A 27,091-nucleotide genomic window follows, 5' to 3' on the forward strand; every position below is an offset into this window, starting at 1 on the left:
GATTAGTGGACAATGCTGATTTGGCACTGGTAAAAGAGGATGCTTCCTGTGGTTTCATGAAAAAAAGGGCTTCGGAAGCTACACACAATTCCTCACAATGCCATTCTAGAATATCTTGGAGGCATTCTGCAAGCCATGTTCTTGATGGTGAGATGTCCTATGCTGAGCACCTTCAGTGCAACTTTCATCATGTTTCTTGTGATGTGGCTTTTTGGCAGGCTCAATTTTTCATCATGCATCCTTCCAAAATTACCCTCAGAATGGACAGTGAGGTTTGGACAGCCTCAACATTACTAAAATTAGTTTATGGGGCATGCTAAACTTCCCTCTGGGTGTGTTGAATGTAGCTGGTGATCCTGCCTGCTCCTTGCAATGGCCATCAGTGGGTATTTGGCAGGGGGAGGGCTTGCAGACAAGGCACTGTGACTAGACTCCTCTGAACAGCGGGGTCTGTGTCTGTGAGATCAGCACAGTGGTGGGTATCTACTAATTCAAATCACTCATGCAAATCTGAGCTATGTACCTAATATAATATCCTCTTGGATATTGAACTTAGCTAATGTTATGCCCAGTGCTGCTATCAATGGCAGTTGCTCTCCAAGCGCTTCTGGAGTGGGAGAGCATTTCACCAGGGCTGCAGCATGGTAGGTGGTGGTGCAAATGGTTAACTCCCTCTCCCTGAGTACTGGGGTCCAGGTCCTGATTGTCTTTCCTTCAAGGCTCCTATGTAAGTTTTAACAAACAGGTACATGAAACAGTTGGGACGCGGGTGGCCCTGTGGGTAAAACCTCAGCACCTAGGACTTGCCGATTGTATGGTCGGCGGTTCGAATCCCCGCGGCGGGGTGGGCTCCCGTCGTTCAGTCCCAGCTCCTGCCCACCTAGCAGTTCGAAAGCACCCTTAAGTGCAAGTAGATAAATAGGTACCGCTTTATAGCGGGAAGGTAAACGGCGTTTCCGTGTGCTGCACTGGTGCAGGCTCGCCAGAGCAGCTTCGTCACGCTGGCCACGTGACCCGGAAGTGTCTCCGGACAGCGCTGGCCCCCGGTCTCTTAAGCGAGATGGGCGCGCAACCCCAGAGTCGGACACGACTGGCCCGTACAGGCAGGGGTACCTTTACCTTTACCTTACATGAAACAGTTACATGATTAATTCCTGAAGTTTATATCCCCAAACCAGGAAATACAGGGTTTAGCAGAGGTTTTTGGGTGTGGTTTTTTTAAGTTGACTATTGGAAATATAAAGGGACGCAGGTGGTGCTGTGGTCTAAACCACAGAGCCTAGGGCTTGCCTATCAGAAGGTCGGCAGTTCGAATCCCCGTGACGGGGTGAGCTCCCATTGCTCGGTCCCTGCTCCTGCCAACCTAGCAGTTTGAAAGTACAGCAAAGTGCAAGTAGATAAATAGGTACCGCTCCGGCGGGAAGGTAAACAGCGTTTCCGTGCGCTGCTCTGGTTCACCAGAAGAGGCTTAGTCATGCTGGCCACATGACCCAGAAGCTGTCTGTGGACAGATGCCAGCTCCCTCGGCCTGTAGAGCGAGATGAGCGCCGTAACGCCAGAGTCGTCTGCGACTGGACCTAATGGTCAGGGGTACCTTTACCTTTATTGGAAATATATATTGCATCCATGGCAAAAACACCATCCAGAAAGCCACCAAAATATTTATTTGGTTTGCACTGTGTGATCTTTTGATGCATGTTGACATCACATGTTAATTTATGCATGTGATATTGTTGGCACTTAAATTATTGACTTGTGGTATAGTTGACAAGCTGCATTGACAGAAATCTTTATACACAGTAATCTTCTTTGCAAATTTTCTTTTGTGTTGGAGTGCTTCAAGTCTTGCTATTTTCTGGTGAAATTCAAACAGTGGCAAATTGTTTAGGAAAGGACTGTTTCTTGGGGGGTGGGGAAGCCTGATTGTTAAAGCTGTATAAAAGTGCTTTAAGTATATGCTGTGGTCTACCATGTTAAGCATTCAGTCTACTCCTCTGTTCAGTTGCCAGCCATAGTCAATAGACACTTAGTCCATTTTATATTCACATGGGCTCAGTAAACACTGCTGCTTATTTACTTGATATTTTATGATGTCTTGTAATTCAGGATGTATTTTACAATGGAGATGTTTAATCTGTATCTGTTAGCATGCTTTCATGATGAAGAAATGCACATATAGATATACATAAATATAGTTATATATAGTGTGTTAGGGGACAAATATCTTGTGTTTAATAAAAACAAAGAATGCACAATATCCACCACCAGCATTCTGATTCACAGTTCATTTTTGTGTCTAAAATCTGGCTGAAAATCTGCTTCTTTTCATCATTTCTTATCCTGAATGTTTTTTTCCCCTTAAAGAGGCATCAATTCAATGTTAAAACAAAGCCATGCACATTCAGCTTAGGTGGCGGAGGAATGAAATGTAGTTTGATACCTTGTTCAAGGATGCAATATGACTTTAACAGATTGGCGAACTAGACCAAAACTAACAAAATTAATTTCAGTAGGGACAAATGGAAGGTTTTTTAGACTTCGGTGGCAATCATCAGATGCAAAAATACAGGATGGTGGCTTTCACTCCTGGCTTGTAAAATGACCTGGGGGTCTTTGTGGGCCACAAGCTTAACATGAGTCAACAGTGTGAAGCAACAGGAAAAGGAAAAACAAAAAACTAATTCTCTGCTGCATCAAAAGAAGTTTAGTGTCCTGTTTAAGGGAAGTAATATAATATTTGCTCACAGCCTATCATCCAACCAGTTCAGGGCAGACTACAAGGGATTATCTCATGTCAGTGAGAGTGAGAGATAGCGACTGGTCCAAGGTTATGTTATGAGTGTCACTGATGAGTGGGAATTTGAACTCATGTCATCCCTAGCTGCATCTTAATGGAAGAAGGGCACTGGCCCTGCAGATGTTGCTGGACTTCAACTCTGACTTTTGGCCATGCTGTCTGAAGCTGATGGAAGTTGGGGTTGCTTTCCATTACCTTTCACTGAGAGCAGACACAGCTACTTCTTCAAAATTCACACTGCAACCTTTTCAATGACCCCCCCCCAAAAAAAATCCTATCCCAATGTGTAGGATTGGGGTAGCAACACTGGGTGCAATGGGGTGGGGGAAGAATATGTACAAAATTGTGTAAATGCTAAATTTGTGTGCAGACTTTTATTTTAATGAATGCAAATTGGTGTGGAAAAAATTGGGGTGAACTTATTTGTAGACTAGGAAAATGAGAGACCTCAAATTGACAAGTTCGTCCATCGCTGCCTAGGAATAAACCTCATTGAACTCAGTGGGACAAAGGACTACTCCACTGCTGGTAAGATATTGGCCACATCTGCACTGTATATTAAAAGCACTTCCTATATCAATTAAATGTCATGCCTTCCTGTCAAGAACCCTCAGAAGTATAGTTTGCAGGGGTGTAGCACTGTTTGCCGGTGCCTGGGACAGGTTCACACCCATGCGTGCTTGATGAGGGTGGAGCGTGCTCACCCAGCTCTTACCATCAGGCAGGCCCTCACATGTCAGGCAGGGGTGTGGCACAAAATGTGCTCTTCACCCTCTGTGTTCCCTGCCCTCGCCACCAAAAGGCAGGTGCTCTTACACCAGGTGGTGAAGGGCCCTGGACAGCAAGCAACAGGGATCTCTGTGGGGGTTGCCTAGTTTACGGCCCCTTCCCAATTGCGCGCTTGGGGCAATGGCCCCCCTGGCACCACCCATGCTACGCCACTGGTAGTTTAAGAGTGCCAGGAGTTGCTAGATGTCCCTATTCCTCTCAGGGAACTCTGGGAATTGTTGCTTTGTGAGGGGATAGGGGCCCCCTAACAACTCTCAGCACCCTGAACAAGCTACAGTTTTCTGGATTCTTTGTGGAAAGCTATGATTATTTAAAGTAGAATGGTATTGTGTGGATGTAGCCATTGCATTCAACATATTTTACCTCCAATGTTAAGTGTTTTAGTTGTTTGGTTTGTTCAGGCAATTGTTCATCAATCATGAACCTTAAATCTGGATGACTTGTGGAACTACAATCTCAGAGAGGCATAAATATTGTGGCATTTGCGAGATCTCCATCATATAGCGAAGCTGAAGTTTGCAATGGCCAAACCCAGGGTACCTCCGAGGAAAAGTTGTAAGTTATTGCAGTATTTGTTTTAAAACACACATATTTAGATATTGTTTGAACGTATGGAGAGAGCTGTCCATCTTGGTCCAATAAATGTAGCCCCTCAGGATGTGTAGCAAAATTATAGAGTTTTAATCCAAGATAAAGCTCTAAAAATGCACGTACATAAGTAGGTGACATAATTCTTGGGAGACAATTGACTACATCATGACAGGGATGGGCAACCATACCTAGGAAGGGCTGTGGCCTTGTAGGAAAAGCCAGTCAGGAACCACAACCAATGGTGGGTGAAACTAGAACATAAAAGTGGGAGGAGTCTGAGCACTGCAAGAATGCATTACTATTTTTTTCTTCCTCTCTCTGTGACACCCCAGCCCTTCTTTACCTCTCTCGTACACACATGAACCAGAAACGTATGTAATTATGGAACGCTCTGCCACAAGAGACTAGGGCCCTGCGGGACTTGACATCTTTCCGCAGGGCCTGCAAGACAGAGCTGCTCCACCAGGCCTTTGGCCAGGGCACAGCCTGACTCCCTCCTTTGGCAATCTTCAGGGAACTTTAGCCTAATGGTTGCCATCAATTTGATTTGAATTAATTTTATAATTAAATGATTTTAGAATGTTGTATTATTTTATTGTTGTTAGCCACCCTGAGCCCGGCTTCGGCTGGGGAGGGCGGGATATAAATAAAAATTTTATTTATTTATTTATTTATTTATTTATTTATTTATTTATTTATCAATCATAGTGGGTGACCCAGGGAGCAAGAGTGGGTGACCAGCAGCATGCAAAGAGCCAGATGATACTGAGGGCACTGACCTCAGCAGAGGCCAGGGTGCCTTGGACAACTTCACACAGGTCTTAGGCCGAATACTACTGTTCATAAGAGCAGAGCTCAGATGTTGCTTCAGCACCAGTTACTTTTGGACTGAGCTTTATACAGGAGCCAAGGCCCTGTCTCAGTAGGTAGTTCCCTTTTCACTCAGAGGGGCCTCTTCATTTAACGGGGGGGGGGGGCAGTGTCTTCCAATAGACATTTACTTCAATAGAGTGGTATAGATTCCAATTGCACTGGAGCTTCTGAGATGCAGTCCTCAATGTGATGTCTTTGAAACTGGGGTTCTGGCTCCATGACTCCTTCAAGTACGTTAGATGCTTTTGGGGCTGGCCCTGAGGACAATCCTCCCCCCCCCCACACACTCTGAATCCTGGTCTCATTCTTTGAAGAAGTCAAGCCCAACAAACATTAAATTAGGGGTGCATATGTGGTCTACACATTTGTAAGAATGAGATGCTGGGCCTCTTGAGGTGGCATAATGGACTGTACCACTTCAGGCTACAGGTGAGGGCAAGTCATTTGTGAATGTAAATAAATAAATAAATCCCTGTAAGTAAAATAATCCAGCATGCCAGGGAGCAAAGTTTTTGATCCAGCCCATTTCCCTGCTGTGTTTTACATGTAGGGACGTTTTCCTGCATAATGCTGTCTTGCAAAAATGAGATTCCCCACAGCTGAAGGCAAAAGTCATATAATCCAGCCTACTCTGATTTGGCTCCTTGTGTATGTAGACTGAGTTTAAGATAGCACCAGTCTGAGGGATGAGTTGTGCTTTTCCATACTGATATTGAGACCTGGGACATTATTTTTCAACTCCTGATGGGACACTACTGCTTGTTGAGGTCAGAAATCCAAGGTCACAGAAAGCAATGGTGGCTAGTGTCCACTGGGACTGGTGGGGCAGGGGCAGGAGGTGGGCAAACCAACAGTTCTTTATTCTTTCTTTGGTGATTGCTCGTAGCCAAGTAAGATTGTCTTTCATGAACATGGAGCCAACTAATTCTGGTTTTGCTCCCATTCTCCTCCCCACTGCATTCTACAAGGGCAACACTGAGACTAAGTAGGAGGAAGCTAGCAGGTTGTTCTACCCCCTGTGCTGGGCTGAAAGTTAGAAGGCTGGCTGAGGACTAAGGCTGGTGTGGGGAGCTTCCCATTCACTCCAGAGGAGCAACCTCCACAGACAAAGAGAGTCTACTTTGCAGCTCCTCCTTATGCCAGCATCATCACTCCTGGAAAACAAAGGGATTCTCTGAAGGGACTCCACGAGAGATTTGAGTTTCCTCTGCTTTGTACTGAACAGGTATGGTGGTGTTCGGTGCATTGCAGCTGCTGCTGCTTTCCAAGGAAGCTGCCCTGCTCTGTCCTCCCCGGTGTCAGTCCTGCTCTGTATATGCAGCAAAATGTGAGCAAGTCTCAGCACTCTCAGAAGGTGAGTCTGCCCCACTCAAACCCACGCTTCCGCTTCCTCCTCCCCATCACTTCCTGTAACTGTCTCAGTGGAAAAGAAGGGGACAGGGAAAGTTTTTAGCACGTGGGACATGTTTCCTTATGGGCAGCTTTCTGAGGACTACATGTCAGTGGTGAGCACAGCCAGATCCAAAAGTGGGCAGAGCAATGCATTTAACTTTTACCTTTGTACAGTAGGCAAGTTTCTACACACACTCATGTGCCTCTCCAAAGCCTCTGTCCAGGCAAGCAAGAAGCATGATCAGAGTTCGAGGATGTTCCAGCCATTGAAGGAAGGTGTGAAGCAAGGCCAGTGTGGGGTGTGGCCTGGGAAGAAGATAGAGTGTGACCTGGGGAGAGTTCCAAAGGACAAGCAGAGAGGCCTGGAGGGCCACATTTGCCCTCCAGGCCTGAGGCTCCCCACCTGTGGGCTAAGCAGTTCTGCAGTGCACCAACTATCATTATCTGGTGCCTGGGACTGCCATGCATCTGGATTTTCCTGAACATTACTGGGATTTCAAAGGCAGAATTGACGTCTGGGGGGAATTTCCGAAATGCACATTTTAAGAGTATTTTGCTACAATACATTTTATTGGTGGTGGTTGTACTTCAAAAACTATTACCATGAGATCCAGTGTGGTGTAATGGCTGGAGTGTTGGGTTAGGAATAGGGAAGCCTAGATTCAAGTTGCCATTCAGCCATTGTGACCCCTGGTGACTATGTGCCAGCCACACACATCGCAACACATCCTCACGTTATGAGGATAAAATGGGTGAGGGAGGAACTAATGATATAGACATAGATATCTCAGGGCTCAGGAACTTGGGGCACTCTAACTCCCATCAGCCCAAGCCAGCATGGCCAATGACCAAGAGTGATGGGATATGTAGTTTGGCCAGATTTGGAGAGCCACAGTTGCCTGCCTCTTATGTAGATAATCCTGAGAGAAGGAGCAGAATGCAAATGTAATAAATAAAACAAAACAAAAGAGAAGCACCATCACACATAGGCTTTTTCTGCATGATGTATGCAAATTGCAGAATCCTGCTTCCCTCAGTGCAGAATGTGAGCTACCATACCCTGTGTATTTCCAGTAAGAAGTCGTAAGTCCAAATGTTGCTTTGCCTTGTAGTTTTCTGTCTAAGTGTCTCCCCACCCTCTCCCACCCCTTCCTCCTGTATTCAGTCTTAGTAGGTTTGTCAAGTTACACAGAGAAGATACACCTACGTCATGGGAACCTTAGTGAGATTCCTCCACTGTCCTTCACAAAATTCTCCAACCTCCAGTTCCTGTCAATCACTGGATTCCTAGTTTCATCCCTGACCAACCTCACCTTTTCCACAATTCATGCTAACCGTCTGAGGGTACTGAATCTCAGCAACAACCACCTCCTTAGTTGCATGGTTCAGCCAATGGCTTTCTCAGGTCTTCTGCTCCTAGATGAATTGATTCTGACCAACAATAGTTTGGACATATTGAGAAGGTCATGGTTCTCAGAGATGCCAGTACTCAGCAAACTCTTCCTTGGGGCCAACAGAATTGCATACCTTCCTCCAAGAACGTTTGAAAGCCTAGCCAAGCTGGATGAACTGGTTGTGTCTTCTAATTTGATCCAGTATCTTCCAATGGACACTTTCTATGGATTGCCTCTGTTGACCAAACTGGACTTATCAAGCAACAAAATCATGTTCATCAACCACGAGGTTTTTCAGCCTTTGCAAACACTCAAACATCTTCTACTGTTCCAAAACAGGTTGAGTGTCTTGCCCATCCTTCCAGGTTCTGTAAACTTCTTATTTCTTCACAAAAACCCATGGGAGTGCAATTGCCAACTAGCAAGATCTATGGAGCCACTGGTGGCCAAAATCCAGTATCTCGATGACATTGTTTGTGATAGACCCCCCAACTTTGCAGGACACCAAGTGATGAGCATCAGGCCTGGAGATTGTGTCTCTCTGTCTCCTTCTCCATCCCCAACCACACACCTCCTGCCATCAGCTCTATTGAACCTCAGCTTTTTTTATGGCTTTCTAGGTAAATGCTATTTAAGCGCATGTTTGAAAGCTGGACCTTTTGATAAATCAAAACGCTTTGAATTGATTAACTTAGTCAGTTAGTCACCTAAATGCTGCAATCCCACCAATAACAGTAGCAGAATCACCATTCCTATAACCATCGTTTTCTGACTAAACTATTTTTACAATATTTGCTAAACAGTGCTAGATAGTTTTTTCTTTAAATGTACTTGAACCGTACAAAGGACATAATGCAGAAGAACGTAAACAAAGCCAATGCACACCCTGCCTTACAGTTATTTACAGCTTCAGATTTCAAAATGTAGTTGCATTCCAAATATTGCCTGCACCCAACTTCAAAACAAATAGGCACCTTTTGTGTAATTGGAAGGAGGACAAGTCCATCACCCCACCCCACTGGGACATTTTTCCTTCTGCTTTGATGTTCTTGCATCAGATAGGAACATAAGAAGCTGCCTTAATGCCAACTCAGGCTGTTGGTCCATCTAGGGCAGTATTGTCAACACTGACTGGCAGTGGCTCTCCAGGGTTTCAGACAGGGAGTCTCTCCCAGCCCTTACCTGCAGAAGCCAGGGATTGAACCTGGGACCATCTGCCAACAAAGCAGATGCTCTGCTACTGAGCTACAGACCACTCCCAAGATCTTTTTTGGAAAAGGAAGAGCTGGGATTTCATACTTTGCCCAATGTCCAAGTCCTTGTGCTTTGTTTCTTTCCTGATGGGTGGGAGGGCACCCTGAGGGCTGGATGAAATCTGCTTGCAGGCTGTATGAAGCCACAGGCCAGGGCTTCCCAACCCCTGGTCCAGACAATACTGAGCTTGATGGAAAGATAGCCTGACCTTGTCTAGGGCAACTCCCTTCCCAATGCATGCCACTATAAGCTGCTTGGAGGAAGCCTGGGATGCAAATAGAATAAAGCAGACAAAATAAATTGCAGTCATGAAGCTGACCATTCATCTCTACCATGCTTTATCTCCATGGGTGCAGGAGGACTCCTCGTTGGTTTAATTCCAGGCCTGGTCATCTGTTGCTGCATTCCCAACTATTGTAACTGCACCCCCTTTGCAAAGCAGACTAAAGACAAACCACCGTCCCAAAAGAAATTGACCAAAATGTCCTCAAGCAAACAGAGGACCTCAAACGTGGACCCACCGAAACCTTCCAGTTTTCCCATCATGGAGAATGCTGCAAGCCATTCTGAAGGGGTCAACACTGCTAGAGGGCCATTCTGTGGCTGCTTCTGTGGAACCTGTAGAGCACAAGATTTGGGACAGGCCAAATCTTTCCTCAAGAGGCCGGTGGTTGCCTTTTTATCAACGGATCCTGTGGGTAAAACTGTTGTGACTCTCCATGAGAAAGGAGACAGCCTATCTTGCTGCCTGGCACACAGGGGATGTATCAACAGGGTGAATGACACCTCTAGATCTACCAGAGCCCATGGCAGTCAGGAGCAATCATTTGCAAAGAGGGGTGCAGGATCCTGCTGCCCCTGCATCCAGCATGCAACTTTACATCAGATGGAGTGGAAGAAACATGGTGAGTGACCAACACGGAACAGAGAAACCACCCAAGACTTGTAAGCATTTGATTATACTATGGATTCCTCCACACTATACATTTTAAAGCACATGGTTTCTCCTAAAGAATCCAGGGAACTGTTGGTTATCCCTCACAGGCTATATTTCCCAACAACCTACAGTTCCTAGGTGTCTTTTTTTTTTGGGGGGGGGGGAGGAGCCATGTGTTTTAAATGTATGACGTGGAAATGACTTGTATCTTTACCAGCAGATTTTCCTGGATGAAACAAGCTGAATAAATAAATCAGGTTCATGTAGTTCAGGGTTTGGTGACTTTGTGTCTGTCAAGGTTACTTTAAATTGGGGGCAATCAGTCAAGGGTCTGCATGCTGGTGGTGGGTGTGGTCAAAGACATTGATGGGCAGAGCAAGAGCCAAAAATCTGTGGAACTTCCCTTTGTCCAGCTTTCCCCCTTCTCTTTCTCTCTGCTACTCCCTTCTCTCCCTCTTCTTCACTGTCATGGAGAGAGAAATAGACAGAGAGGCAGACAGACAGAGTTAGATAGAAATGCGGCTGAGGGCCTCTGGTTAATGGAGCACTCCAAACAAATTTCTCAAGTTAATTTTTATTGATGCATGTGTGCGTTCCATGTGTCACCTGTATTTGTGATGTAGGATTTGTGTTTTCTCTCTCTGGCTTTTCATGTTTTTAGAGTTGAGGGAAGGAGTCAATCCCCAGTTGGATGGACAGATATCACACCCAGAGACTCAGCTTGGTGGTGTTCAGGACTCCGAAGCTTTGGTCCATATAGATTTTCCAGATGGAAGTGCCCTCAAGATGGAGAGAGACTCTTCCATGTTTCCCAAGACCCCTTCCGAGAGAAAAGAGTTGGCTCAGAGTGGATTGAACTTCTCTACTACCCATAGTTGGCTGGCAACAAAGAAGAAGAACATGTCAATGTCTGGAAGACCTAGTCATCACTACCAGGGTGGTAGTGGCACATCTCGTAGATGCAGAAAAGCCTCTGGAGAGAAACTGTATGGAGAACGATTCACAGAGGGAAGCCATTCTAAGCACACAACCAGAAATGGACAGTCATCTTGGAAGACTGATATTTATTCCAAAGGCTATTCCTCCTTGCCAAGCAAGGGCAGAAGAAAACAGCAGAGGAAGCAACCAGGTGATCTGCACACCCCTCCATACTGTGGCATGACTTCCACTTCTTGCCTTTCCAATGTGCCCAGCCAGTCAGAGGATTACAGCCTCAGGTCTCCAAAGGATGCGTGTACTGAAATGCTGTCCATCGCACAGTATCCCGAGGAAGGAGGGAGCAACTCCCAATGCTTGGATACTACAACACAGGCCAGAACAATAGTTCTTGAACATAGAAAAGCTGGGATCCAGCAACAAGGCCCAGACATTTCCTTGTCAAGGAATGTACCCACCACCACAAGAATGTGGAAACATAGAAGCGATAGAGAGGAACCCAACCAGTATTGGATAGCTCAGAGGCGGCACACTCAACAGAGCACCACCCCTAGGATCTCCAGAAGGCTAGATAAAGCTACTCAATGGTCTTCCACTGACAAAGTCCACCTGAAAGGTAACATTGAGCATGCATTATCATTTTTCAAGTGGGGCAGTTTCGCAGCAGCATGGAGAAAAGCAGGGAGCACATGTCCACTGACCACAACAGCAGCCCTGGCTTATCCTCCTTTGATAATGTCTGGTTAAAATGAGATGCATGATGTGGCATCATTATGCAATGTCACTACAACATGGTATCCCCCCTCCCCTTTTACCAGACCTATGACTAGAGAAGGAAGAGATAAGGGGTTATGGAGGTGTTTTCAGGGGCCACAACACATTCTCCATATTGAGATGCATCTGAATATTTACTTGATTAATTCTTTGATTATGGCTGAATAGACAAATTCATGGAGAATAATGTTTTCAGTGGCTGTTAGCCACAATGGCTATGCTCTGCCTCAGCAGCTGGAGGCAACAATGCATCTGAATACCAGTTGCTGGAAACCACAGAGGGGAGTGTGCTTTTGTGTCCAGGTCCTGCTTCTGGGTTTCCCACAGGCATCTGGTTGGCCTGAGGGAACAAGATGCTGGACCCAGATCGGCCATTGGCCCGATCCAGCAGGCTCTTATGGTGTTCTTACATTCATCTCCATCATCAGCCTTTACTTCCTAAGTACAGAAGGAGAACTGAGATTATGAGCCCCATTCCCACCCCACCATTGGCCTTGTACTCAAGGCCAATGGCCATTTGGCTCTCACTCTCCAAAAAGAAGAGGAGTTTAGGGTTTAATTCCCTAATTACCGTATTTTTTGCACCATAACACTCACTTTTTTCCTCCTAAAAAGTAAGGGGAAATGTCTGTGCGTGTTATGGAGGGAATGCCTACGGGTGGCATGCCTACAGATTTTCCTCCTCTAAAAACTACGTGCATGTTATGGTCGGGTGTGTGTTATACAGCGAAAAATACGGTAAATGTGATTGGGAGGCAGGAGCACGATTGTGTGCATCTCTTTATCAGTTGGAAAACTTGGAGCATCATAAACAAATGAAAGAAACATATAATCCCTAATTTTATGTTTCATCCTGCAGAACATGAAGCAGCCCTTGGTCTGCACCACAATGCTGAGAGGTCGAAGTTGGAAGACATCTGTCAACCAATCTCTTTATCAGCCCTTCACCCTTCCTGTGGAATTCCTCATCATGGGCAGAGGGAAGGTGATTTAGAGACTCCTTCTCCTCTGGCCAACACAACAGCACTTGCCACTGTCTTTCCGCCGACTAAGAACACCGTGCAATTGATTCTAAAAGGTCAGGATAGGAGCCTGGGGGTTGTGGGGACATTAGAAGCTAAGATGGTGGTTGACCACAGAGTGGACATGTACCCTCCAAGGGGTGTGAGCCTCAGAACCTTGAGTGAAGAAATCCTGGATGCAGAAGTGCCTTTAGAGTCTTTTGCCATTGGCACTGCCAATCCATGTTTTGCAGAAGATAAAGAGGATGGTGTTGGTTCATCTTCCAAAGCAATGGATCTGAATTCCTGCTATGACACTCCTATTGGCCTCCTCTTCACGACAGATGAGAATCTGTGGCTGCTGGAGCTTCCTACGTCTGATAAGAGCTGCAGCAACATGATTTATTCAAGCTTTCAAGGGGGTGGATATGAAGAGGCCGCAACTGTCACATCAAGCTGCCCTTTGGTTCAGAAAATGTGCCAGATCAATTTCCCCCTTCTGGCTGAAGAGGAAAGCACAAGCTTGCCAGGTGAGCCTACGGAGGCTGACTCAGCTGATATGAGGGAAGACTATGTGGTTGCCTATGAAAGCTCTTCAGGAAATGTTGAGGAGCAAGAAGGCTGCTTAAAGACTGAACTTGATGCCAAGTCTAAAAAGTAGCCCAGTGGGTCCCCCCCCCCCCACACACTTGCTACCAAAGTAAAACTTTGTCAAAGGTGATGAGGCTGCAGTCTCTTCCCTCAATGGAAGTTGGTTCCATTTTTTCAAAAAGGAATGGATGAATGTGTCAATTTCACTGTGCTCAGTTTCTCATTCCCCCAACACTTGGTATTTTAAGATCACATTTATGACACTGCAATTTAGAGTTCAAAACATCCCTCAAAAACTTGAACATTTTTTTATTTTATTGCCATCATATTTTTTTTTGTCCAAATAAAATAATAAATAAAAACCCAACCATCTCTACAGTCTGAAAAAGTTCTTCAAGATCAAAGTTTTCTGTTTGTGATATAGGGGTATAAATTGATAAACGCTCCTTATATAAATCATCACCCTCCCATATATTTGGAAATAGTACAGATAACTTGCAACTTAGGCACATTTAATTTGTGAACATTCAGCTTTAAACACTTGGCAATTAAAAAAATAAGATAAATTAAGACGGGGGTGGAAAGGGGCAGGAGTATAGGGGGAAAATGCTGGCAATCCTATCTGCCATTGAACCCAATGTATTTCAACTATATGCAATTTTGGCTTTAGGCACAATCCCTGGAACATAACCCCAGCATAAGTGGAGAGTCCCCTGTATATAATTTCATAAACAGAACAAATTTGCTCATATCATTAAAATGATACCCAAGTAAGCCAAGAATACATTTCCTTGACAGAACATTTTGTAGATAAATATTCTTCCTTTTTATGAATGTCCACTGGCAGGACAGTTACAAAAATAAAATATATATTTTACATGTGTCTCCTGATTGAAAGTAATAGAAAAATTAAACATTTGAATTCAGTAGTCCATCAGCCATTGCTAAATACATTGTTTTTCTTTGAATGTCTCAGTAGATGTAAATTTACACTGTAGAAGTAGTCTATGAATTTTTTTAAAGGTGAGATGTGTTAAGTAAGTAATGTTTCATATAAAGATCGATAGGAAAAAAATGAAACCACCATAATGCCATCACTCTAATTTTAGATGCTGCCTCATCAAATTTGGGCAAGGAAGAGGGGCAAGGAATTTCTCTTCTGTTAAGTCATGTTGGTCCTTTGGAATGAGAAACAAACAAAATCAGGGATGGATAACAGGGAGGGATGGGCAAACTGGTTTCTCTCAGTTTCCCATTTTTCAGTCTTCAGTTCTCTACATTTTTGCATCAATTTGTGCATTATTATTATTTTAAGTCCTCATGAAAATTCATCAACTTTATGCTGTGAATTTCTCCAAATAGATTGCACTTAATTCCCTCTAACATAATGCATTTTCCTGTTTTTTATTAACATAGGTATTTTTAATGCACATTTTATCCTATCAGCAAAACATTCTGTATGCCTTGCTTGGCTGTAGGAAGTGCATTGCAAAATCCAGAGGTGTGCAAATGTTGGAGGATTGCTCCAGTTTGATTCATATATTGTTTCAGGAGTACTAATTAGGTAGGCTCCCCTTTAAATGTGTACTGAACTAAATTTCTCCCCCCACAACCCCAGTAGCCGCTGGATCTGGTCCCCCAAAGGAACTTTCTCTGGCCCTGCACGGGTCCTATCAGATTTTAGTCATGGTGTGACAGAGTACTGTCTCTTTAGTTTCACATATGAGGAAAAGAAAATGCTACCAAGTTAGAACCAAATGGAATATTCCACTGTTGCAACATCACATCTCTCCTTTGGCTTTTTGCAGACTCTGATGATGTTGAGGCACATACACTGAAAAATAGGGGATGAAAAATCTGTAGTGCCCCAGATGTTGTTGCATGCCATCAGCCTCAGCCACCATGGCCAGTATTCAGATAGTCCATTCAGCTCTTAAATTGGCATATTGGCAATAACCACAATATGAGTTTTCTAATAAGGAGGGCTTTAGGGATGCAAGTGGCACTGTGGTCTAAACCACAGAGCCTAGGACTTGCTGATCAGAATGTCGGTGGTTTGAATCCCCATGACGGGGTGAGCTCCAGTTGCTCAGTCCCAGCTCCTGCCAAGCTAGCAGTTCAAAAGCATGCCAAAGTGCAAGTAGATAAATAGGTACCACTCCAGCGGGAAGTGTTAGTTCTTAAAGGTACGTCATTAATTTCGTTAAACATGAAAATATGGTCTCATTAACATTTACAGAAATTGTAGCCACCTGTGTTAGAATCTATACTGCCTCTCTGTATAAAAAGGAACTTTGGCCAGTGATTGGATTAACTGAATTAATTTTGTTCCATGTTTCTGTCATACAAGAATATGGTATATAAACTTGTTGTTTAATTTGTATGTTGTGTTACTTGGTTTGTATAAGGATTATTTTATATCATGTTTGTTTAATTTAGAGTATGAATGGCTGACAAAGCCCGGTTGGGCGAAACAAGGTATCATCCTGGAATCCTTTTCACCATATTGTGGTTATTGCCAATATACCAGTTTAGGAACTGAATGGACTTTATCTCCTGACCATCCATTGGACTTTGATTTCTCTTGATATGTTCTGTTTGCATGATGTGTTGGTCTATGGAATTACACCTTGTGAGATATTATATGTTGAATTGTGTTTGAAATAGAAGTTACATAGTCAAAAACAGCCTGTTACATTGTATGTGTTGTTACCAGGATTGTATTTACATAACGTAAGGTTTAGCAGTGTTTTGCATGAAGCCAAACCAGAGCAAAGTCACTGTTTCCTGACCCCTCACTGACGACTTGTGGGTAATTATTTTCTTTAAAACAACCACCACCACTCAGGCCATGAAGAGGTAGAGGCAGTGGAAAAGATGAACATCAGATATTCATTCTTAGACCCTTACACACAGACACACAGACACACACACAGACACACACACACACACCCCACGCCAAGTACCACTTTTGAGTCTAGCAAGTTTACTAGCAAACTTCCATCTCCTCTCAGACAAATGCCTCTAAATTATATCATGAATGGTCACCAGTTCATCACTTGCAAGCAGATAAAGAAAATGTGGACCTAGAGACACTGTCAGATTCCAACTCCCAACATCAATGGGCTACTACTCATGCTGCCTGGAGCTGATGGAAGCCAGAAAGCATCTGAAGGCCCACAGGCTCCCCATCCCTGGTTTATAGGATGGGAATAGACACATGTTTTGTAATGGAGAGGTGTGTTCCTAACTCAAGGAAGATAACTCAATAAGATACTTAGTCAAGGCCCCTTGCAGCTTGACAGCACTCATCCAACAATGAAGTTGTTGTCCCTTCTGTAAACAATTCTACCCAAATGGACATCTTGAGTCTCCAGCAAATGGTTACAGCCAATTTTCATGACAGTTATTACTACTCTATTCTGATTCCTTGTGTTTACCAGATTTCCTCTTATAGGACATGGCAACACATGTCTAGAGGATAAAGATACCTAACAAATCATAAGTAACCACCACCGGAATGCTTCATTGTTTTCAGTTTTGAAGCTCTTTTGCTTTGTACATAAAGTGGCCTTGCTTCTGGACTGGATGGGTGGCTGAAACACCTGGTGCAACAATCACCTGTGGAAACCCTCCAGTCTATGACAATGAAGAAAGATTTGGTACATTTTTAAAAACCCATCCCACCTTCCCTCTCCCAAAAAAGCATTTTAAAAAGAAATGATTAAAACTGAGACTTGTACGAATCATCCATGTCTTCGATTGGACCATGTTTCCTTTAATTCTGAAACTCTCAGGACCTTCCATTGGAAACTTTTCTGGGGGAGACACAAAGCCAGGTTGGGGAGCGGGGGGAAGGAATGTGACTTTTTCTCAGTGCCCTGTGGGTCACTCGGTAAGCTGGTCAGGATCCCCAACCAAGCGGTTGTCTTTGTCTTTTCGATGAGAAGCTCATCATCAATCCCTGCAGAAAACTGTCCATCCCCTTCAGCAAAGTTCATCCATTAAGTTCTGTTATAGTTCCATGCATGGACAAGAGGGGGAGGCAATAGTGTCCGTGCAAAAGGAGGTGGGTTCTCACAGCTGCGTCTCATCTCTCGTTTCGGGGCTACAGGGGTCCAGCTTGTTACTGCAGCTGCTCTTTCGACTGTGGGTCTCATTTTCGACATGAGCTAAGGGATCGGGTCGTATTAAATACCTAGGCAGAAATGATTATGCTTTGCTGTTATGTTATTCTATTTCTTGTGCCCCCGCCCTTCCTATCATGAGAACCTAGGGCGGGTAACAATAACAACACACCATGAAAACAAAAGCAAAACCACAACTACATTGGGTTGTATTTAACACAGTGCTATGTAGCGTTTTGCATGAGCAGAACAACTCTCCTCTCCCCTTTGCACCCCCTAAATTTGGGGATAGGGTGTACATGAGGAAAGGAGTGGAGGAGAGTCCTGTTGTGCAAGTGGAGTTATTTTTCTAGCTGAATACCACCCAAAATATTGTAAATGAATCAGTAAGATGGATAGCAATAAATTATCCAGCTAAAGGCCTGGAAGAAGAAATAAGCCTTACCATGTTGCCAGAATAATCTCAAAAGGGTTGGAGTTTCAGAACTGGGGTGCCACCACTGAGAAGGCCCTGCTTCTTCCAGTGGCCCTACCCAGCTGTTTTACCCACAAAGAACTCCTGGAGCCAGATATGAAAGCTGTTCTATCTATTCAACTTACACCATCAATGGCTTCAGTCAACCACATCAAAGGTACTTACACAATGTCGTTGAGTTCCAGGCGTGTGTCTGGAGGAGGGTTGATGAGAACATACGACAATGTGTTCTGATGGTCATTCATTTCGTCTGCAAGAAATACGAGGAGGACTGGTAAAACATCAAATCCTTTAGTAAAGAATGGCAAACCTTTGAGCCCTTTGGAGTGTTTGAATCACAACTGAAAGGGAGGGAAAATTCTGACCTACCCACCCGCCATAGTATTTGGAGGCATGCAGGTTTCCAGCATGCAATAATAGCCATTATTATCATCCCAGGAACAGTTCTGGGGCTGACTTTAGCTCAGGCGTGGTGAATTGACCTGACCCTCATAATTCTTCCCAGACCACACACCCCTCTCCTCATGCAGCACCCCTCACTGGGCCTGCCTTGCACCCCCTGGGGTGTTTTTCCCTGGCTGGGATGTGTCCTTTGATATTAACTCTTGCTTGCTTGGAAGGAGGACAGTGAGTGTAGAAATTATCTGCCTTACGGAAGGCAAAATTTGCATTCACTGCTTCACTCACTTTTGTGCCTGTCCCTTCTCACCACTGACACGCAGCCTCTAGAAAGTTTCCCAGGAAACAATGCAGCTCTTGGGCTGAAAAATGCACCCCCACCTCTTAAACTAGGCTAGAGGTGTAATGGCAGATCTCTAGCAACTTCCCTTCTCCCCTGGCCACAGGCCTTGCCTTGCACCCCACCCACTTCAGTGTCCTTTGCCTGGCTAGATTGTGTCCTTGCCTGGCGGGAGGATTGAGATGGATGGGTGAGTGTGTAGAAAGTGAACTTTATATTATTTCCTCCACCTGCTTTTGCCCCTGATCCCACCCACCAGGGCATGTGGTCCTCAGAAGGCTGCTCCCAAAAGAATGCAGCCTCTGGTCTTCAAAACAAAACAAAACAAAACAAAACAAAACAAAACAAAACAAAACAAAACAAAACAAAACAAAACAAAACACGTTCTCCACCTCTGCTCTGGTTTAAAACACCAAGCACAACCCCACTCAGACTGATGAAACATGGCTTTACGCAGCAGCATCTTTTCCCCTTGGAAGTGGGTATGCTTGGCTTTGTGCAAGCCATCTGAGAAACCTGGCCTTCCACAAAGGACCTGGTTGTTCCACAACGACAGAAGCATGCATGAAAAACAGGGCGATGGAAAGGAGGGCCACACGTCGGAGGGGCAGGCCATGGGAGCATGCTCAGAAATGGTTAAAAGTCAGTTGCTTGTCAGATGGATGAGTCTGGGTCATATGAATTCCTTTCAGGCAGAGCCTGTCTGTGAAATGTTATTTATTTATTTTTTTTAAAAGTGTGCTGATTCATTTGAGTGATGGAGACGTTTCCCCACCAACTTCAGCCAGCCCTCCAGCTGCTGGACTTCTTGGTTACATCCACCCCAGGGGATAGCCCTGTCTGTCAGCTTCCACCTCAACCTTGCCCATGTACAGCCTGGCAGGGAAGAGAATGGGGACAAACTAGAATGAGTTGGTGCCACCTGCTGTTGGCCTCCTTGCCTTCAGTTGCACCAGGCCTAATGGACGGCAGCCCCCAAATGACTCTGAGCATCTCTGTGTGTCCCATATCCCCATCTGCTCTCTGCAGAAATTCATTGTATGAATGCCTGGAACACCTTTTGACACACACAACTGTGACACTTTCAGAAGGCATCCCTCCAAGAAAGGCTCCTCCATTCACTGCCCTGGCAGGACCCGTTCTATTAGAGCCAAGCGGCAAAGGGAGGTGCATAAGGTGGGCGGTGGCAGCAGGATCTTTGGAATTGGAGGCTATGCTCAAGGCCAGATAGTAAATCTCTGTGGGTCTGATGGAGCTGCTGGCTTGCACTGGCTACCCCAGGTCCAGACATTCCCTGGGAATTTGAGTGTTGCCCATTTATAGATATGGACAGAAGGATCTCTAAATTCAGGGAAATTACTCATCAAGCAAAAAAGAAAGAGAAGAAAAAGAGAAAAGCATTGATTTTAGCCATTCATCTGGATATTTAATTTGTTCCCCTGGTGACCTTGTGAAAGCACAAGTTTGTTGTGTCTCATATGATGTGGAAGTCTTTAATTGGAGAAGGGCTACACATGTACCCATGCGGTTGTCTAATACCCTCCTCTCCCTCTTAGCCCCAGTCGCATATACGCAAAATGTTGGATATTACTGCCTTACATTATAGAGCTTTGTAAGCAAAACTGCAATGACTTACATTTTTTAATGAACACACAAAAGTGCATACATTGTTTTATTTTCACTTTTAACCAATCAATATTCATTGATGTTTTAAGAATGTTTTTGTGCTTATATTATTCTCATATGTTGTATTCCACCTTTAATTTTAAAAAAAGTACAGATTATAAACAAACAAATATTTTTTATTTTTTTATTTTGGTGAGGTAAGGGATTGACACTCTGAAAACTGAACTCACTGTTGCCATATAGTATTTGCTTAGCTTCCTCTGCTCTGACTCCTGAAACCCACCCAGGCACTTTCAAGCCTCAAGAATTTGAGGACTAGAAACTTGATTTGGAGCAGAGATTCTCGAGGACGCCAAATTATACGCAACTTGTGGGACTGTATTAAACATACATGCATAGTCCTATTAATATCCATGAAGACTCCTTTGAGGCCAGGGATGTGGGTGCTCCAACTCTCCAGAAGTTGTTGGACTCCAGTTCCCATCATCCCGGCTGGGAGTGATGGGAGCTGGAGTCCAACTGCAACCAAGCTCAGAATAATATCTCAGCTGCATCTATAACTATTCACATTGTCCTTGAAACGGTGGGTTTGACAGGATCTTGGTTTCTTCATTTTGGTACTGCCAGAGTGTGACCCTGAAAATGAGGAGCATTATGACAAAAGCCAGCTCAACAAGCACAGGATGATGAGATGAGAGCCAATGGGATTCTGAGAAACAATAACATGCATATGTGAACCAGCCTATACAGTGAGGAAGTCCATCCTAATGCCCAGCTCAGATTTCTCTCTCTGCAATTTGATCTATCATTCTTCGCCTAGAACCCAGCAGAAGGTGCAGTAGAAAGGACCACAGCATTGGGCAAGTGTTGGGAACTACAACTCCCATCAGCCTCTGCGAGCATGGCCAATGGCCAGGGATGATGAGAACTACAGTTCAGTAACATCTGGAGGGCCAAAGTTTAGGGCTATGTCCTAATGCCATTATGTTCACTGTGTGATCTCTGAGTGGGTAGGATCACCCTTGTGGCATTTTTCATTCATAAGTTCAGTTTTCTACAGTTCCGCATCAATCAGTGATTTCTTTGTAAAGTCCTCATGGAAATTCACCAACATTCCTAGTTTTTGTGCACAAGTTTCCCAAAGTTACTCATTTTTTGCAAAGCAAATTTCCTTACTTTAATGTGTTTCTGTGTGAACTTCACTCATATATGCATATCCATGCACACTTTATCCCTGTATATGCATTTTTTTTTACACATTACATGGCTGGAGAACTGTGTAACAAAATTAAGAGATGTGTTGAGTTCCAAAGGATGGCTGTAATTCAGTTCACATATTGATTCAGAAATTAGGTACAGCCACCTTTAAAGGCAATATGAATCAAGATTCTTTCCAGTCCTTAGCTGAGACTTGGAAGACTATGAAAAAGAACTATTGTATCCTCAGTCTATTTTGACATCTATGAACACCTCCATATGACCTATTTATTGATCACAGGAACATAGGAAGCTGCCTTACACCAGGTCAGACCATTGGTCCATCCAAGTCAGTACTGCTTAACCTGGCAAGCAGCTGCTCTCTAGGATTTAAGGCAGAAATCTCTCTTTTAGCCCAACCGGGAGATTCTGCCAGATTGAACCTGGGACCTCCTGCATGCAAGGAATGTCTTCTACCCCTGAGCAATGGCTCTTCCCAATAATCCAATTCTGATCTGTTCGTGGGGAGGTTAGATGGCATTGCATCAAACAAAGGTTATCCCACATTTTCCAGCCCGTTTCTCCAATGTTTGATCTTGGAAGCAGGTGGGAGTGGGCTTGATGCTACAAATCAACTTTGCCGCAAGCTGAGTTTTCTGGTACGTGATAGTCACTATCCGAAATAGTGACAGTTTGGAAGCTTCTGATGAATTATTAGGATTTAAAAGGTCACCCCCCCCATACAACTGACATCATTTGGAATGTGGTAATGTGGAATGGGGGGTGGATTTTTGAAGAGGAACAACGCATCGGCCATTTACCACATCCTCCTAAAAGGCCACTGAATTTTTGGTGGGTATTTTGGGAAATTTCCCCGAACCTCCCAATTGTTGTGATGATGCAAAATGGTCACCTCTGTGCCACCTCCACCCGCCACCATGAGATGCATTTAACTTGAGCCTCTGTATGGCATGTTCTCAGTCATGCAGTTTAACCACGAGTCAAGCCTGACTCTCAGGGAAAAGAGATTTACCTTGCAAATATCCAAGGTTTACACGATTCATCACATCACAGGCTGTTAAATTTGCTACATCCTCTACAGAACACACAGAGAAGGAAAAACGACGATAACAAAAAAGAAAAGGCACAGACATAAACAGAGAGAAAGAGAAGAAAGAGAAAGATCAGCAAGCAGCGATTTAGAAAGTACTTAAGAGACCAGCATTGGTGATTATATGGGCAGGAATGTAGTAAAAATATATATACACACACAAAATAAATAAACAAAATAAAATAAGAAGGAAGCCAGACTTAGGTGTTCTGTTCATGGCATTGTGCAGACTTCAGACACCAGCGGGTGATATGGAGTGAGAATGCATTCAGAGAACCATTGAAATGATCAGTGATGTTGGTCTTAGATGCCCATCCCTCACTCACTAGGCAGTTCTTTAGGAGAGTACGGTCAGAGTCTCTATAGCAGAAACGGGCAATTTGCAGCCCTTGAACTGATTTAATACAGCCCTCAGGTAATTTCAAAAACCCTCTGCCAGTGATTGCTTCAGACATCTGGCAGGAGGAATGTGCCGCTTCCCCAGCGCAGCACACAGTGGGAAGGAGGTGAAAGATAGAGGGAGGGAAGGAAGGAAGGAGAAAAGAAAAGAGTGAGAAGGAAGTGGTAGCAAGAGAGAGGAGGAGGAGGAGTGTTGGTGTCAGAAAGAGATAAAATGGTGTGTAAAAAGAGAATGAGAAAGCACGTGCGCGCACACACACACACACACACACACACACACAGACTGAGAAACAGAAGTGGTGTCTGAATGAGAAGGAAGTGGTGGAAAGAGGGCCTTGGGAAAAGAGAAGGGGAGTTAGAAAGAAAATGGGGTGTCAAAGAGAGAGAGAGAGAGAGAGAGAGAGAGAGAAGGGGGCAGGCAGAGAGAGGGGCAGGGAGAAAACTGGTGTAGGAAAGACACTGAGAAGGGAGTGTCTGAGAGAGGAGAGAAGGGGAATTCAGAAACAGATGGAGAGAGGGGTGGCAGAAGGAGACAGAGAAGGGAGTGTGGTACAAACTCAAATTTGAGCTGGGCCAAGCTCAAATTGGGTTTTGGCCCAGTTCAGATTTGGGGAAATTCATTCAAAGTGGAAGAGGGAGGGGGAGAGGAGGGGAGGGGAGGGGTAAAAGGGGCAGGGTGATCTGTCTATTTTGGGTTTTGGCTGTACCTGTACACTTTTGGTCCATCCACCATTGCCACTCAGTGCCCCCCCCCTAACCCTGCAATAATGCTTCTGTTGATGGAAATCTGCCCACTCCAGTCATGCCAGTTCTCAGAACCCACCCCACAAGACACCCTAGATAGAGGAAAAGATTTTGACTCTTGCTATTTTTTCACTCAGCTCCTGTATTCTTGGTTCAAATCTACTACTGCATTTGCTGAGAGCCATCCTCCTCTGTGTCTGCCGATGTGCTTCCTAGTTCACAGTCAATATTACACACATTCCCTTTAGGCTAATCTTCTAGAACAAGCCCTTCTCAAATGGCAGAGATGAACAGACTTTGCCAATACCTAAATTTGCATTCCCCCCCCCCCATTCCACCAAAATATTTGAATGTCTCCTCATAGGAAAGCCCTGGTTTGAGCCTTACTCTCCCCCTACGTCTACTCAAGTAAGTGAGGACGTGTGTGTATGGGAGCCCTAAAAAGAAATAGCAGCCTACAACCCTCTGAAAAAAATATGTTGGTTATAGCTCCATATCACTTTAACCAGCGCAGTGTCCCCACAATGAATCCTGGGAATTGTAAGTTTGTGAAGTTTGAGAATATTGGGCAAGTTAGGGAAGGGGAACCTGTGGTCCTCCCAATGCTGTTGAACTCCAGCTCCCTCCAGTGTCAACAGTAGTCAGGGATGATGGGAGCTGGAGTCCAGTGACATCTGGAGGGCTACAGATTCGCCCCTGAAAAGTGCTTCTTAAGAATCTAGTTTCTTTCCAAAAATAAAAGTCATTGTGGATTGATTCTGCATTACCCCACAGTGTGTCCATTTGAAAACAGATGTAAGGTGGTCCCAGCAATTGGGGTGATGGCTTATCCACAGCATTGTGGGTGGGTGTATACAAAGATTGTGACCACCACTTTCTTCTTCATTCACCTAATAATCATGGATAATCTAATGAAGGGGGAGGTTTTCCAAATTTATATCAAGGAGCCTATGTGGATGGCACCATCTAGTATCAAACTAGATTGAATGCAGAATGTTGAGGATGAGCACGAATGATTCCATATTGAGAAAAGCTACATTTTTGTGCAAAAAATGGGTGTATATTCAGTCTCCGTCTTTTCCTCTTATGGCTCTGATCCTTTAACAGTTGCTGAATTGGGGTGGGGGTGGGGATTTGGTGGCCGCCTGTGGACAAAGCCAAACAACGCAGTCTCTGGGCAATGTGAACTTGTTACTCACTACTAAGAAAGGAAAATCACATGCAGTCACTCATTTAAATATTTCAGGATGAACTTGCACGTCTCTTTCAAAGCCCTATTGGATCAGTTCACATATTACCCTCTTTAATGGGGGGAGGGGCAACGTACAGAGAAGCCTCCCTAAACCTGTAGTAGCCTCTGGTTCTGACAGCTACTACAAGCAGCAGCAGCTGTAAATCCACCTCCCAGCTTTTGCCTCGTCCCCTGCTCCTAGTAAGAAAGGTGAACGTTCCTGTCCGCTCCACCTTGTAGCAACACCTCAATTTTTGATGCCAGAAAAACTATCAAGGAAATTGCTGCATCAGCATTTTCATTGCTTATTATCTTATTTCTGACGGTGGCTACTCTTGCCTGCAATCTGAAGGGGGAAGAGGAGGTAAGTAAATTCCTTTTTCCATTTCTCAAAAAAGGAAAAAGGAAAAAAGAGGAACATCTGTGTAGGTGAGTAGACAGAGGACCTCTTCTGTGCAAGATTATTATTATTTTTTTTGGTGTGTGTGCAATATTTATAAAATATTTTTATCACACCGGGGAAAGAGCCCCATAGGCAGAACCTCTCCAGCTGTAGCCATTTGTAGGGATTATTATTACTATTATGATTTATTGAATTTATACACCGCCCTATACCCTGAGGTCTCAGGGCAGTTCACAGATCAAAATATAAAACCACAAAATATATAATCAAAAACAACAACCCAATACCCCCCCAAATACCCCACATTTTAAAAGGGCACAGGGGCTGTCAAGCCAGCAGTCATCACTACAGGCTCAGGGAGGCTCTGATATATTGGGTACTCCCTCACTAAATGATGCTTGGAAAGTAAGAGAATAGCCATCTACTGCTTCTTTCCACTTCATTGTTAGCCTGTTGCATTCTAGGCTTTTTGGGGGAGTGGGGGTGGGGGGTGTCAGTGGCAAGAAAATGCTACTCCAAAGCCTGGCTGCCTAGCATGGACAGACAAAATGCTACTGAGTCTTTTAAGTCCTCCTATTCCTTTAATCAGACACCCCTCCCTCTTATTAGTTTCTTTGAATAATAATAATTATTCAATAATCATAATAATTATAATTATAATTATATTTAATAATTATAGTGCTCTTTAAATTAATGAAAAGGGGGGAACAATTAGGGGAAATAAGCCACCAAAGCTTTGTCCCACCCATTACAGAAACTGAAATTGAGACAATTAAGAAAGGCAATTCCAAGAGCAATCTACAAGTTCTTTGTCATGAATCCTGTGCCTACACTCATCAGGAAACAATACAGCAATGTAGACATACAAGGAGGAAACTTTTAATTAACATTGCTGGAGACCTTTATCAACTGGGACGATGGTGAGGCAACCATTCCAGGAGGACCTTTGCTACAGATAAGGCTATTACTGGATAAGGGACGCAGGTGGCACTGTGGTCTAAACCACTGAGTCTCTTGGGCTTGCCAATCAGAAGGTCGGCAGTTCGAATCCATGTGATATAGTGAGCTCCCATTGCTCTGTCCCAGCTTCTGCCAACTTAGCAGTGCGAAAGCATGCCAGTGCGAGTAGATAAACAGGTAGTGCGGTGGTGGGAAGGTGAACAGCATTTCTGTGTGCTCTGGTCCTCCGTGCACCAGTAGCGGTTTAGTCATGCTGGCCACATGACCCAGAAAAATGTCTTTCGACAAATGCCGGCTTCCTCGGCCTGAAGCGAGATGAGCGCCACACCCAATAGTCGCCTTTGCCTGGCCTTAACTGTCCAGGGGCCCTTTACCTTTTATTACTGAATAATGCAGGGCTTTGAGAAGTAGTGGTGCTGAAACTTGGCTTTAATTCCCCTACCAGTTTACTTATAGGAAAAGGAGTGCAGCAGTCACAACACTAAAGAGCTCTAATGTTGACTTAATTTGGCTTAAGGATGTGCAAAAAGACCTATGTAGGTTTCTGGACCTCATTGAATCAAGTCTTCACAAGAGGAAGATTCAATTCTTTTGAAACACTCTTCATTCCTTTGAATACATTTGGGCCTGCAGGTAGGGACCAACACTGACACTTTGATTTGCCTGAGTTGCTTGAGATGCTTACCCGCAAAGCATCACACACCAGCCCTCAAAACTACTAACTCTGGTTTGGAAGGTCTGGCTCTGTTT

The 27,091-nt window shown here is 44.4% G+C and overlaps 2 protein-coding genes across 11 annotated transcripts in view; one reads left to right on the forward strand and one right to left on the reverse strand.

The window, feature by feature from the left end:
- The first annotated feature begins 132 nt into the window (after positions 1-132).
- Positions 133-16,998, forward strand: LOC307207834 (uncharacterized protein). 5 transcript variants are annotated; one of them, XM_079961987.1, is made up of 8 exons: positions 133-147; positions 3,227-3,325; positions 3,988-4,141; positions 6,276-6,404; positions 7,608-8,456; positions 9,447-9,995; positions 10,689-11,579; positions 12,597-16,998. In XM_079961987.1, the coding sequence occupies exons 3-8, from the start codon at positions 4,108-4,110 to the stop codon at positions 13,397-13,399; spliced, it is 3,255 nt and encodes a 1,084-aa protein (XP_079818113.1). In that variant the 5' UTR covers positions 133-147; positions 3,227-3,325; positions 3,988-4,107; the 3' UTR covers positions 13,400-16,998. The 5 variants fall into 5 exon arrangements, with proteins under 5 accessions (XP_079818113.1, XP_079818111.1, XP_079818112.1 ...); XM_079961985.1 differs by lacking the exon at positions 133-147 and adding an exon at positions 156-475; XM_079961986.1 differs by lacking the exon at positions 133-147 and adding an exon at positions 156-272.
- An 82-nt stretch (positions 16,999-17,080) lies between these two features.
- Positions 17,081-27,091, reverse strand: part of KCNT1 (potassium sodium-activated channel subfamily T member 1) — a 213,456-nt gene continuing 203,445 nt past the window's right edge. For 5 of the 6 annotated variants that reach the window (XM_079961943.1, XM_079961948.1, XM_079961947.1 and 2 more), the window contains 3 exons: positions 22,527-22,589; positions 18,097-18,181; positions 17,081-17,527 (listed from right to left, as the gene is read on the reverse strand). In XM_079961943.1, the coding sequence (XP_079818069.1) occupies positions 17,407-17,527; positions 18,097-18,181; positions 22,527-22,589 (269 nt within the window). In that variant the 3' untranslated portion in view covers positions 17,081-17,406. The remainder of the gene's footprint in view (positions 17,528-18,096; positions 18,182-22,526; positions 22,590-27,091) is intronic. The other variant, XM_079961946.1, reaches the window with a different exon arrangement.

This window comes from Podarcis cretensis (genome assembly GCF_951804945.1).
Source record: "Podarcis cretensis genome assembly, chromosome: Z".
Classification (NCBI taxonomy): Eukaryota; Metazoa; Chordata; class Lepidosauria; order Squamata; family Lacertidae; genus Podarcis; species Podarcis cretensis.

What these genes read in the sequence shown, in the direction of transcription:
- LOC307207834 (XM_079961987.1), top strand. Translation starts at nt 4,108, where the DNA reads ATGGCCAAACCCAGGGTACCTCCGAGGAAAAGTT. An exon ending in AGTCTCAGCACTCTCAGAAG is followed by an intron (nt 6,405 to 7,607) that starts GTGAGTCTGCCC and finishes TCCTGTATTCAG; the next exon opens with TCTTAGTAGGTTTGTCAAGT. An exon ending in CTTTTTTTATGGCTTTCTAG is followed by an intron (nt 8,457 to 9,446) that starts GTAAATGCTATT and finishes CCATGGGTGCAG; the next exon opens with GAGGACTCCTCGTTGGTTTA.